The sequence below is a fragment of the Xiphias gladius genome, chromosome 7 (assembly GCF_016859285.1).
Source record: "Xiphias gladius isolate SHS-SW01 ecotype Sanya breed wild chromosome 7, ASM1685928v1, whole genome shotgun sequence".
In the NCBI taxonomy this organism is placed as follows: Eukaryota; Metazoa; Chordata; class Actinopteri; order Istiophoriformes; family Xiphiidae; genus Xiphias; species Xiphias gladius.
The window spans coordinates 29,166,574-29,179,388 of record NC_053406.1 but is presented as its reverse complement, the minus strand read 5'-3'; the positions used below and the strand labels follow the sequence as shown (position 1 = coordinate 29,179,388).

General features: G+C 44.0%; 1 protein-coding gene across 2 annotated transcripts; it reads right to left on the bottom strand.

Moving 5' to 3' along the window:
* Window position 1: 1 nt before the first annotated feature.
* On the bottom strand, window positions 2-11,770 carry si:zfos-464b6.2. 2 transcript variants are annotated; one of them, XM_040131385.1, is made up of 10 exons: window positions 11,567-11,770; window positions 8,148-8,314; window positions 6,618-6,724; window positions 5,480-5,574; window positions 4,633-4,849; window positions 3,047-3,183; window positions 2,845-2,956; window positions 1,698-1,899; window positions 399-737; window positions 2-172 (listed from the first exon to the last, which is right to left on the bottom strand). In XM_040131385.1, exons 2-10 carry the CDS (start codon window positions 8,264-8,266, stop codon window positions 34-36), a joined length of 1,467 nt encoding a protein of 488 aa, XP_039987319.1. In that variant the 5' UTR covers window positions 8,267-8,314; window positions 11,567-11,770; the 3' UTR covers window positions 2-33. The 2 variants fall into 2 exon arrangements, with proteins under 2 accessions (XP_039987319.1, XP_039987320.1); XM_040131386.1 differs by having other exon boundaries at window positions 6,618-6,715.
* Between the last annotated feature and the right edge of the window lie 1,045 nt (window positions 11,771-12,815).

The window sequence follows — 12,815 nt, the reverse complement described above, 5'->3', positions numbered from 1 at the left end:
ACACACACACACACACACACAGACGAACAAAGGCTAGTGTACGCTGTCCTCTGGTAGAAATCCACTCTCTCTGAGCACAGTATCGACAGCTGGCGTGAGGTAGGTGCTATAGCTCAGCAGTCTGCTGTCATAAATCAGCTTGTCTGGTGTCAGCTCGGTTTGTTTCGGAGCTCTGCGCAGACAGAAAGCAGAGACGTAAAGGTCACAGTGTGTCCGCAGACGGGTGCACCTGTTTCCCTACAGACAGAAATCTTATCTCATCTCAGTGCTCTTTTTTCTCGCAGCTACCTGAACCGACAATGTGGAGGAACCGTCTCATATTCTCCACACAATAAAAAATAAAAAAACAGTGCAGTCTCGCACATGATCTGATTAGGAAGTTCACAGCAAAGGTCTACCTTGTGTGGTACAGCCGTGCTATGTCCCTGTCTACCCAGGAGCAGCCTTTCTCCGATTCCAGCAGTCCGTGGACGGTTGGTGTGAACACGGCGCGGGGGTTGACGATGATCTTGAAGTTGCTGAACTGAGTCTCCTCCACAATGGGCTCTTGGTACAGGTGAGCCAGGATGTTGACCCCGGACACGGCCTGCCAGCCGCGGCAGCAGCGGCCCCGGCGGGGCAGAGTGTGGGAGGTGGGGGGAGGCAGCGCCACGGTGTTGGGGAACACGTTATTTTCAAACATGTAGCACCGGTCAGCTCCATATTTCTCCTCCAGCAGCGGCAACAACTCCAACCAGCTGGTAACAGAACGATTATAAAAAAAAAAACAAAACAAAAAAAACGGGATCAAATTATGGAACCAGCCGTTTACATTCAGGAGCAGCATTTCAACAATTAATAAACGCTTCATGTTGCACCAGAACACACCAGCAGGAAGTTGAAAGCCCACATCAGGATCTGTCTGAAGAACATCATGTGTAAACATCTGTAGCTCCTTCAGATTTAACTTGTGCATAAAATGAGGAGTAATTGCAGCAGAGTTATCATCACGCAAGATGTTGTCAAAGTTCAAGCAGCTCTTGAAAGCTGGAAACTACTTTAGGCACTGTGAATGAAATGAACTGAAATAAATGCTTTATGACGATAAATGCTATAAAATTGTTTTTCCTTCAATTCGCCTTTTATAACTTTTCAAAACAACATTTTTAAGATTTGACTTTAAACGTCAAAGTCAGTGTTTATCACGTTTCCCGCTCTCTTCTGATATGTACAGAGCTGCATTGGCATAGATTTAACAAATGCTGCGTCACACGTTTATTGTTATTTAATCCTACGTGTTTTCATTGAGATATTTGTTTGTCCGTGTGTGTGTGTGTGTGTGTGTGTGTGTGCGCGCTCTCTGCTGCATATACTGTTTAATTGCCCTGCTGGTGGTAAATAAAGTTCTTTGAACTTGACTGAATGTTGCAGTAGGACATGAGGGCATTAATTAATCAATAACTATTCATGCGTTTTTTTTATTCCCCTCTGACGGTGACCTAAATTAATGCCTCATTAAAAATGCTAAAAACTACTCGGCGCTTTTCAGGAGTGTGTGTTCTAGGTTTGCGTTTCACGCCGTCAGTTTGCTGGTACTAAAAACTTGATACGGAACTGATGTTGACACCAGGTGGCGTTTTTGCTCGGCTAAAGGCTGATTTATCACAACGAGACGTGTCCCTCGTTTCCCGCGCCGACGCCCGTGGAGAAGGTGCTACCTGTCGACCGACTGGGGCAGAATGAGCTCGTCAATGTCCTGCAGGGCCACGTATTTGGACCGGTACATGTATCTGTAGAGGCAGTCAGAGAGAGCAGGAATCTGGCCGTAGTAGTGGAGGTCTCCTGGACCGTGTTCGGGCAGCCAGCTTCGGGACACATTCAGAAATCTGGACAGGGACCAGGGAATCACCTCCACTAAACCTGAAGGACACACATGAGCAACCAAGTGGTTTGAATTCTGTTTTTTTGTTACATTGTCTGAAATGACTTGACTTTTGTATCATACAACTGATCATTTTTGATGCTATTGATGGTCGGCATTTTTCCGGACAATATCCATTCGGTGTATTTACATCCTTTTCATTGTTAGTCCGCCGTTCCTGAGCCAGAACCGAATTCCCCAAACACACGACGGACTCATAGGAAGCGATGCAGCACACGCTGTAAACAGATACAGCGACTGCTCATCCGCCCCCAGGGGGCAACGCTGCGGCAAGATTTGCGGGACTTGGATTACACAACTAAGTGCGATGCGAACGCAGCGACGAACCTACGAAGAACCACTGTTGTGGCAGAGTCTCGGCGCTCGCTCTCATTAACCCTGTACTGAGCGGCGGCGGCAGCAGGCAGCTGTCAAAAGATCCAGTTTGAGGGCAGGACATTTCTGGACAGTGGATAGTTTGGGGCCGTCGGGGCTCACGTGCTCTTCCAGGTTATGTTGATACTGGGATTAGTGTCTTCAGGCTGGAAAACAGGCCATTTCCATTCTAAAAAAAAAAGGATGATTTTCAGGCATTGAGGAAACACACTGCTGTCATGGAACTGGGCAGCGCTGTGTACTTGTTTTTTTTTTTTTTCCCAGGGCACGGAACACTGTAAAAGCAATTTATCATCATAGGAAATCCACAAACTTCCTCCAATTCTTCCTGGGGAGCCGGAGGAAGAAAGTCAGTGGAGGTAAAAGAGTGTTTTGCAGCTCTTGTCATAGTGTGCGCACGATGCCGAGAGAGACAGTAGGGAAAACTGAGGGATAAACGATGGAAAAACAAAACAAAAAAACCCTGCTTCAATTGACTGTGCTGACAGTACCGAGTTTAAAATTCTATTCTGACACAACCACACACCTAAAAAAACACCATACTCCACCTGTGTGGGTGTAGTAGTCCAGTATGCGCTGTGTTTCGGGGCTGCAGCTGGTCTTGTAGACCACGACCCTGTTCACCCCCAGTATCTGCAGCATTTCCAGGCTCTGGACCAGCTGCAATTTAACACCGGTAATTAGTTTAAACAGAACTGAAAAGGAGAAGCGTTTGAAGAGAACTGTCAAACCGGGGTCATGAGACGTCACCTGCAGCACGTTGGTGAAATCGAACATGGTGGAGAGGCAGACGGTGAAGTTGTAAGGGAAGGAGTCGCTTTTCCCCTCTTCTGGAACCTGCTGGTTCTTCACCTCCACGAACTCTTTGTCAAGTGTGTCTACGAGGCCTCAGAAAAGAAGCACAGGTGCATTTTGACAGTCACATTTTTTATTTTTTTTAACCAGCGTGTTCAAACGGGATCAAAGACTGCAGACATCCGTTGAAAAATACTTCAAAACTTATTCGAAAAGGGCTGCAGGTCTTACACTGCTCATCCGCAGCCTGTTGCACCGCGTGAAAGGTTTGAACATTAAGTCAGCGCCAACTTCTGCATTCTAGCCATATTGTTTACGACCTCCCGGCCATAAAATGCCGGTGCGATTCGAAATCGCAGTGCAGCGGTGAAGCAGTTCCTCTTCACCTGGACCCGATTTTCATTTATGCTCAGTCAGTTACAGGAAGATAAAAAAACAGAGAAATATGAGAACAAGAACAGTAAAATGGTGAGTGTGTCTGTATGTGGGAGAAACCGCCGAACGTGCGCTACGTGATCGCAGCCACCACTTCAGCCGCAGTACATGTCGAGCGCACATCACCTGAGGAGTCCGTGCACACTTTACAGGCTAAACAGTAAACAGCAGACACATTCAACACAAAGTTACGTTAATCTGTCTGCAGTAATCTGAATCTCGAATGTACGAACCTGACCACACATTAGCAACACCTGGTAATAAGGTGCAACAGCTCTACTGGTTTCTAATCTCTGGCATGACGACAGACGACATTTGACAGTTCATATGTCCTATATGGATAAATATTACCCGGCCTGAGACAGTTGGCAAATAACAATACCGTATTTTTTTTGTACCACCATTTTCTCAACTCACCGGCTTAGTGTGCAAACAGTCTAATATATGGTGGAACTTACACAGCAACTGCGCATCGTGCTGCTGATACGAACGCAGACCTTCCTCAAAATAAATTCAGGAGTCAGCACTTTAAACACGCAATCATATTTTCATTCATATTTTCCACAGCTGTCCTTATATTGGTTTGTGCCATTTATTCAAAAAGACAGGAACAGTCATGACTTGCTATGTTCAACAGTGGACACAATTAATCGATAATTGATTGTTCAAATCAATTTTTCCAACACAAATGCATGATTTCCAGACTCTCACTTGTGGGAATCTGATGCTTTTCATGGTCCTATGCAACCGTAAACTGAATATCTTTGAGCTTCGGACTTCAAATTTCAAGGCATTTAATCTCAAAGTCGTGGAGATGTTCAGAACCGCGAACGTGTACCTCACGGTGGCGGTAGAAGAGAAGTCGCCAAAGTCGTTAACGTACATCGTCTAGATGCCTGAACGAGTTCTGGTGCCAACCCGCGTGGGAGATGTTGAGATATCTCAAAACAAGGGAAAACTTTGACCTGCTGGTGTCGCTAGAGGAAGTCAGCGACCACCAAAGTAGTGCCCACAGATGTTTCAGTCTTGAGTAAAGTGGCGGACCAACTGGCGGACAGACTGACACCCCCACCTCTAGAGCCCTGGTGTGTGGAATCTGTCAGTACCTTCGGACTCGGCCTGGCTAGTGGTCACAGCGACGTGAGACAGGGTCTCACAGCCTGCGGGGAGAGGGCACATGATGTCCGCCGTGCCGTACGCGAAGTCAAAGTGATCCGCGTGGATAGTGCTGACACCTTCGGAGATGTGCAGCTGATCCTGACAACAGAGGAGGCAGCGGTAGGCTACCGTCTCGCTCCTCAGCACCACCGCAATAACACGAACCTGGCTCAAGAAGAAGACAAGAATAAGGAGGATGTTAGAGGGAAAATCTACCTTCCTGTTTATCCTGGTATTTGCTTTTAATGTCTCATGGACATTATTAGATTCTCTTCTTTTATTGTCACTGTTACTTTTAAACAGTTTTTACTTCCTTTTTGTTTATTCTATTACACTTTTCGTACTCGCCCGTATGAAGGATGCTACACAGATACATCACGAGTACAAGTGCGAGCGATCGACTGATTGGAGACAGATCTTAGCTTCATAAAGCTGGACCGCAGTGATTTCCGAATCAAGTGGCTAGAAAACGTGCTTTTAGAAAAAAGGCATCTATACATGCGTGAGTTAAATCGTTGATGTCATGGTTGGGGCTCTAGAAAAGGCAGGGAATCACCGAAATATTTACAATGCAGTTTAGAGGGAACGTGAATCAGCGTACCAGGTTTTTGTGGCGATCCAGCCCATAAATAATTCACTAAAAGCCGTGAGGTCTGTATGGGCCTGTGGCCTACACAAATTTCCATTTATCTGTGAGCACAAAGGAAGTGCCCCTCGCTTTATCTGAAGGTGTAGCGGTCCCTGTGGACACTCAACCCAGTTGTGCAGAGTCCGCGCCCTGCTCCCTTCACTGACCTCCTTGTGTCCAGTGCGGTGCTCCTGATAAGCTGACACCAGCAGCGTCTTCGTCCTGTTCACTGCCACGAGAGACACCTTTTGTCTCTGAGGAACTGCATGGGTGAAAATGAATAAATCAGCTCGGTGCCTCAGTGCCGCACAGTGGCAAAAGTCGTCTTTCCACGAAAGCTACTAAGCTGCACAATTCTTTGCGCTCACGAAATGTTCAGGTTGGAGCGATCGCACAGTAAAAGCATCATTTGTTTAAGTTAATTGCTGAGATCTGGGAACACTGGTATCACTAAAAAGAAGTTGGTTCAAACAAACTCCCAAGTTAGTTAAACTAATATTACAAGAGAAAACAAAGACAAAGGGTGAAATTATTACCGAAACTGTCCTGAGTAAACATCCACTGACGTACTGCCTTTGACTTGATTTCCTGACTTCCTGAAGTTGTCTGCACAATCACGTAAAAATTCCATTTCTGTATCCCCCACTTTCAGTTTGACCTCCAAATAAAGTGCTTTAGTTCAACCGCTGGCTTGTCTACAACCTGCCTGATTGTCTGACAGCTTGTTGTCATCTTCCCAGTCATCAGATATTAACTTGGTGAGAACAATACGACCATACAATAATCATAATCAGTAGAAATGGTGGTCAAAATGAAAAAGAACCAAGCTGTCATAAACTGGGATTAGTATGTATAAATATATATATATCCCTTCTCGTGCTTTAGGTCACTTTTGATTTTTTGAAGTATTTAAGCCTTAACCATAAAAAAGCTTAATCTTGTTTTAGTTGCTACAAGCAGATATTGTAGGGAAATATGTTTTTTTCTGGCTTAACCTTCCCTCCTGTTGCAGTGATATACCGGTGTGCCCCTGGTGTGGTTCCAGGTTTATTAAAGCACACTCAGCACCACAACCAAACTCACCCATCAGTCTGCTGAAACAGGTTTGAAACCTGAGGAAAAAAGGCAGCACTTTTCACCCCGTTGTTAAGTTCCTCTTTAAAAACATCACAAACGTTAACCACAGGATGTTTATTGAAGGACTTCATTCATTATGATTTTCTCAGGAACAGAAAGTTTTTCTTCAGGATTGGTACATTCCTTGAATACTTCAACGTGAACTGGATTAAGGGGCGGTTTGTTTACCCATATGTCCTGGATGGCACTTTTGAGTCAGAATGGATTCTTCTTGGGGCTGTGGCTCAAATGTTCCTTTGAAGTTCCCGGTCCAGACCTGATCAGTCCTGTCGGGCCTGTTGATCCACAACGCGTTATTTGGATGAGGTCAAAAAAGTTTTTGAATATTACATTTTAAACTGAAGTTCAAAGAACACTTCAAGAGGTAAAAGAGGAGGAGGTCCAAAGGTCCTCTGACCTGAAGGAGGCACTTCTTTGAACCTGAACCACAATCTTTCCCTAAACCTAATGAAATCGTTTTAGCTGCTAATTTTAACCAAACCCTAACAATAACAGTAGCAGATCAGAAAAAGCATCACTCCCGCAAATAATGATTTGTGACAGTTTTGGAAGGCACTGACAAATGTTCTCCTGCTGACAGGGGCTTTGTCCCGGAGGGAAATTACACACATCAGGGTTTGTCAGTTGATTTGGAGGAGAAAAGAGCAGGTGGCACCAACACCAATACTGTCTTCTAGTTGGTAAAATACTACCTGGATCCATCCTGGAGCCTCCTCAAAACTGTAATACATTACAGTCAAATACACAATCACATACTGGTGTCCAAGAAGAAACTGCTCTAACAAAAACCTCAGGAGTCAGGACAGCAAAGAGACAAATTCTCTTTTTAATACACATCACACCTACTATAACTTGTGTGTAACGAGCTCTTCAATTTAAAAGTAGAGAAATTACACTGAACAAATGTTGGAAAAGACACAACAGAATCAACACAACAGAGTGTGCTTTTTTTTATACTTCATGTCAGATGAGGACGTAAGATAAACAACTCAAAGTGCTTTGCAAGCAATTGACAAAACGTAGGATGGTAAAAATTGATTTAGAGATCTAGTAAATCTATGAACTATTACACAAAACAAACTGATTATAGTAAGACTGTAAAATGGTAATAAAAGAAAACAGAATTAAATAAATAATTACAGACAGCAAAATGTTGTTAAAACAAATAGAATAAAATAAATAATAATGATGATAATAAATAAAATAAGTACAAATACCAAAACCATAAAATTATAAAACACTACAAAGCCAAACTGAATAGACAGGTTTTTAGTTTATGTTTAAAATATCAGTACTTGTAGCTGCTGTCAGATCCTCTGGAAGTGTGTTCCAGCGGCCTGGAGTTAAATGGTTGAAAAGCAGCATCGCCAAATGTTTTTGTTCTGCTTTGGAAAAAAGCTTCGCTGAAAGCGCAGAACCCGAGGATCGGAGGGGCCTTCCTGGTTCGTACACCAAAAGCATTTCTGAGTTGTAGTCCGGTGCAGTGCCATGTAGTGCCTTATGAACTGATATTATCATTTTTAAAATCAATATGAAAGCTAACTGGTAACCAGCGAAAAGACTTTAAAATACGTGTAGGCTTTGCTCCCCTTTTGGGTGTAGGCTTTGTTCAGACTGCAGGTAAATCAGATCCGTCTCTCTAATCAGATCTTTAGGACAGACTGTTCTGAAGCAGATCAGACTAGCAATTTCACCCACCTGTAGGTCCGAAGCAGCAGGATGAGAGAGAAGATGGTGATGACATGACCGAGGTACATCAACCGTCTGAGCTTCTTCGGTTGAGGAAGATGCTTCTGATTGTGGCCCATCGCAAACATACAGTCTCAGCTCCGCCTGATGCGTCTCCCCGACCGAGGTGGAGAAACCTGGGCAAGCACAAGGTAAGTGAGCAATCCCTATCTGTTCTCTCGGATGCGTCGGCTCCAGCTGCTCAGATGCCCTCAGTGGAGGATCTCTATAGATCTGCCAAGTGGGACCAGAAACTCCCTCAAGGAAGTGTAAGTGTGTCAGGTCAACGTTTCACAATTTAGATACAGAGGAGGCTCCTAAATAATGTAACCGTCCAACTCATCCAACCTGAATGAGTGGTTGATTGTCCCTACCCTCTGATACGAAACGCCCCATAAGAGCACTCCCTGAATTTGCGCATCAACGGCAGCCATTTGCTCATGTCATAACTAGTAGAGTACCAAAGCCACTAGATTGTTTTGGTACTTGAATGTAAACACGTCTTCTTGGGGCATTTGACGAGGGTGACGCCGTTTCACACGACCACCAGAGGTCCTTCAAAAGTAGAACTATGGGTTGTAATAAGTTGTCTGCAAAAACAACCTATGGGCTCGTTTTTTAGGAGAAGACAGTCTCTCGCAGTCTTATAGGTTTATGTTTATGGCCACCAGTTTTAATTATTTCACCTTTGCTTCTGAGAAGTCTTGTTTTTTTTTTCTGTCAGGTTACAGTAACACAAGACTCGTGAGATGTGAATCACAGCTGTGGTGAATTCAAAAAGCTTCATTATCTCTGTGGGTACCAAAACACAGTGCCACAGTTGCAGAGTTTTGTAGTTTTCTTCCTGTCAGTAAACAACTTTCTTTCACCATATACTCTGTAACCTCCTCCTCTCCATCTGTTTTCGGAGCATATTTTTCTTTCCCGCCTCGGAAGAGGTGAATAGCAGGACGGCAGACTTGGTGTAATTGTCTTCAGCCTCTTCCTCTGCTCTGCCCCTAGGCTGCATTCAGACCCATAGCACTGTGTTGCTTTCTTGCTAATTTCAGTGAGACCACTGCTTTGGCACAGCGGGAGTCCAAACACAGAAGGCGCCAGGAAAAAAAAAACAGAATCAGAGGGCTCGCCACAATTTGGATCATCCTGTAAATTTGTCCTCTGCACTGTGTTTAACTGATAGGTTAACATTTTTTTCAAGTTTGTCTTAAAACAAAAGCAGAAATTAAATAGTATTAATGCTGTATATTAATTTTGTAACAGATATAGAGAGCTACTGAGAACCGTTGGCTTCTTGGTCAACTCCCTGACCAAGGTCCATCTTGTCCAGTTACTCAGTTTGGATCGATGGCCAGCTCTCAGAAGAGAACTGGTGGTTCCGGACTTCTTCCGTTTCATAATTACCAATGAGTCAATGAGAGATTTCAGTTTTTAATTTTTAATTCATTTGCAAACATTTCTAAAAAGATGTTTTCACTTTGTCAGTATGGATTATTGAGTGTAGACTGATGAGGCAAAAAGTGCAATTTTCTTAGTTTCAAATTAAAACTACGACACAAAAAAGTGTGCTAGAAGTGACGGGGTCCGAACGCTTTGAAGCTGCTCACCAGTGCATTCAAAAAAAGCTCATATACTGTTAAATCCCAGTGCCATTTTGGAAGATTTATATAATTGATGAGCCCATTTATAAATCCTGACCAATTCTGGAGAGGTTTTACTGTGCCCCTCTGCCGACAACTCGCTCTGAGCAGGAGGAAACACAACTGAACATAGAGCACAGAAAACATGGAAGTGTCTTTTACCGCCAAAATCTGCAAAGATCACCGTCTTTTTTATTATTATTTCATGATAATGAATTTACTTTTTTCCAGCCAAATTTTCCCTCTCCGCTTCTAGATGCTTCCTGTACCGCTCATGCTAGCAGCCAGCTCTCAGCTTGTTATGGGTCAGGTTGCCTATTTTCCATTTGGGTCAGGTCGGTTGTGGTCCAGTCCTGCGCTTTGTGGGTTTTTTAAAACACGACTTTTCTGTCAAGTTTGTAGGACTCTGAACTGGACTCCTGTTTTTTGGGGGGGTTTTTTTGTTTCTTTTGCCAATTTAAATATCGCATATGCACACCAGGGGGTGCAAAAGAGACAAATGCAATAAAAACATGTAAATAAAAAATCTGAAGTCTGACTATATTGAACAAAGCTGGCTCACAGAGCAGGATGCGAAAACTAAAGGCTCAAGTATGAACATGCTTTTGGCGGAAAGTGGTGCATGCCCTAGTCTCCCCGCCTTGAATGAAGATTGTGTTACAAGTTGCATCATCTGCAACAAGCCGAACCATCACTCTGTGTTATCTCAACATGATGTAAAGAAAAATTGTAAAAAAGAAGAACATTAACTAAAACAACACGTTATATGCAAATCAGGAAACATATGGCGTTTCTATAGAACAACTTGTTGGAGGGCGCTTGGAAGCTCAACCTGACGAATGGCCTGTGGACGATCCCGAGCACACGTGGTAACCACCAAAGTCTGACAACAGCTTTATTGTTGTCTGCCAAATTTTCACTTTCAAACAGCACCAACAACCCATGCTGCAGACCACACCTTACACTGAAGCAGGCTGGTTTCACTTCAGCACGTCAGAGTACTGAGTCCTGTGGGTTTAAAGGACGCTTTTTTTTAAAAACAAATGCAAATGCCCTCGTCTCCACTGAAACAGGTTTTGCCGCCTGCAATTCTTCCTCCTGTTCACACTGGCCATTAAAAGAAGAGATTTCCCTCCGTGTCCCTCGGCGTAGTCTCGGGTCTGCTTGCCGAGACCCATTAACACAACGAGAGACTTTGGTTCTATGAAGTCTGTTATGTTGAGAGGCGTCCACTTAATTTTCTTGCTCTGCCGAAGCCCCGTGGCGGCTTCAGATAACCTTTGACCACGTTTTTTGCACAGAAGGAGGACTGTGCATGTTGTCCCCCATCACTCATATGGGGGGGTGGGGGGTGCATTAGGAAGGTAGGTACCTTTTCATCACCTGGACTTCACAGATTGTGACCATTCCCTTGAAGAACATATGAAAATATCTCCTTATCCCATCTCACACTGGGCTTTGTCGCGCGCCAGCATTTCTGAACCCTGACCAACCCAAGTCAGGACATGTCACCCGCTGATTCCTGCAGATTCCATTTTCTCCTCTTCTTTTTTCACTCAGCAGGACTTTCAGACTGATGTGCCTCAGTTTCTAAGATGCAGGTCATGCGAACGCTTCCGCTCGTCTCGACGGTAAGTGGATGTGCGCAAACCCAGGCTTCTGGTACCCCGGTGACACACCGTGTAAAATGCGTGGGCGTTTTTAACGCACCTGCGGGCACGAGCTGAAGCCAGAGTGGGAATGAAAACTTACCTTTCTCGACGTGCGCACTGATCAAATCTGACGTCCGAATTGGTTAATTTTTAATTATTTCCCCAAAATGTCCAGATCTCGTCGTGGCTTCCCGCTTTGATCACCAGTCTGCGCTTCATCTGCACTTATCTTTTTTGGGTTAGACCCGATGCAAATTCGTCCCTCTGCTCCCGGATGACTTCAGTTATGTCTTCAACGGGCTGCGCGCAGGACGCGGGGAGGAGCGCGTTTCATCGGCCGTACAGAATGATAAGCTCTCGACCGCCAGAGAGGTGTCTGTAAACCTATGGTTGACCAGACGTGGGTTCCGAAGTGCGTTAGTTCAGCTTCGGCACAAGTAATAAAAGGAGCGTAATAGTTAACATTGGGCTGGTGACCCCAACGGGTTTCTGGTTAGATCTCGCCGAAGAAGAGAGAGACATCTAAAATTACAGTTTATCAATTAAAAAAAACAAAAAAAACGAAACAAAACTCATCAGCACAACACAAAGAAGAAAATGGAAAACAAAACAAAACAACATGGGCCGTTAAATACGTAGAATTTATATGAACAGATGTGCTACAACCCAACCAGGCTGCAAATTCTAATGTTTATTCCAGAGTTAATGAGAGAACTTGTTCACTTTTATTAGACATTAGGACATTTTTCAAAATTTACAGAAAAGCATTTTGTGAGACAAATCTTAGAAGTTAAAGCGTTTATGTCTTCTCTGAGAGAACAGATGCAGTATGGAATAGACAGGAAGGTCACGTAGGGGATGTTATCAAGACTACAGCTGTGCTTTCTCAGTTCTGCTTCATTCTATTGAGTATGCAAAGCGCAGAGTAAGAAAATCTCATGCTCAGCCTTGAGAATCAAATAAAGAACGTAGTCACTATGACAACACGACTAAGAAGTGAAGGATGTTGAGGAGCGTTTCATAAGAAAAGGTCATTTATCATCAGACTCCCCTTGCGAGTACAGTGCCTCCCTGCTGGTCATTCTGTCACTCAAACAGCCTTGAAAAGCTGATGTCGGTACTGTATGTTACTGACCCGGTTCTCGTGACTTCCGCCGTCAGGCGGTTTACGTCGGTATTGGCTTCGATAACGGCAAACTGAAGCGGAGATTCCTGTCAGAAAATGTTATGACCATTTAGATTTAACATGTCGCTGTAGTGCAAACTGAAATGTCGCTCCTTCCAAATTTGGCATCCAGTTATAGAAATCTAGTGTGAGAAAAAAAAAAACATATAAAAACCTGCACAAC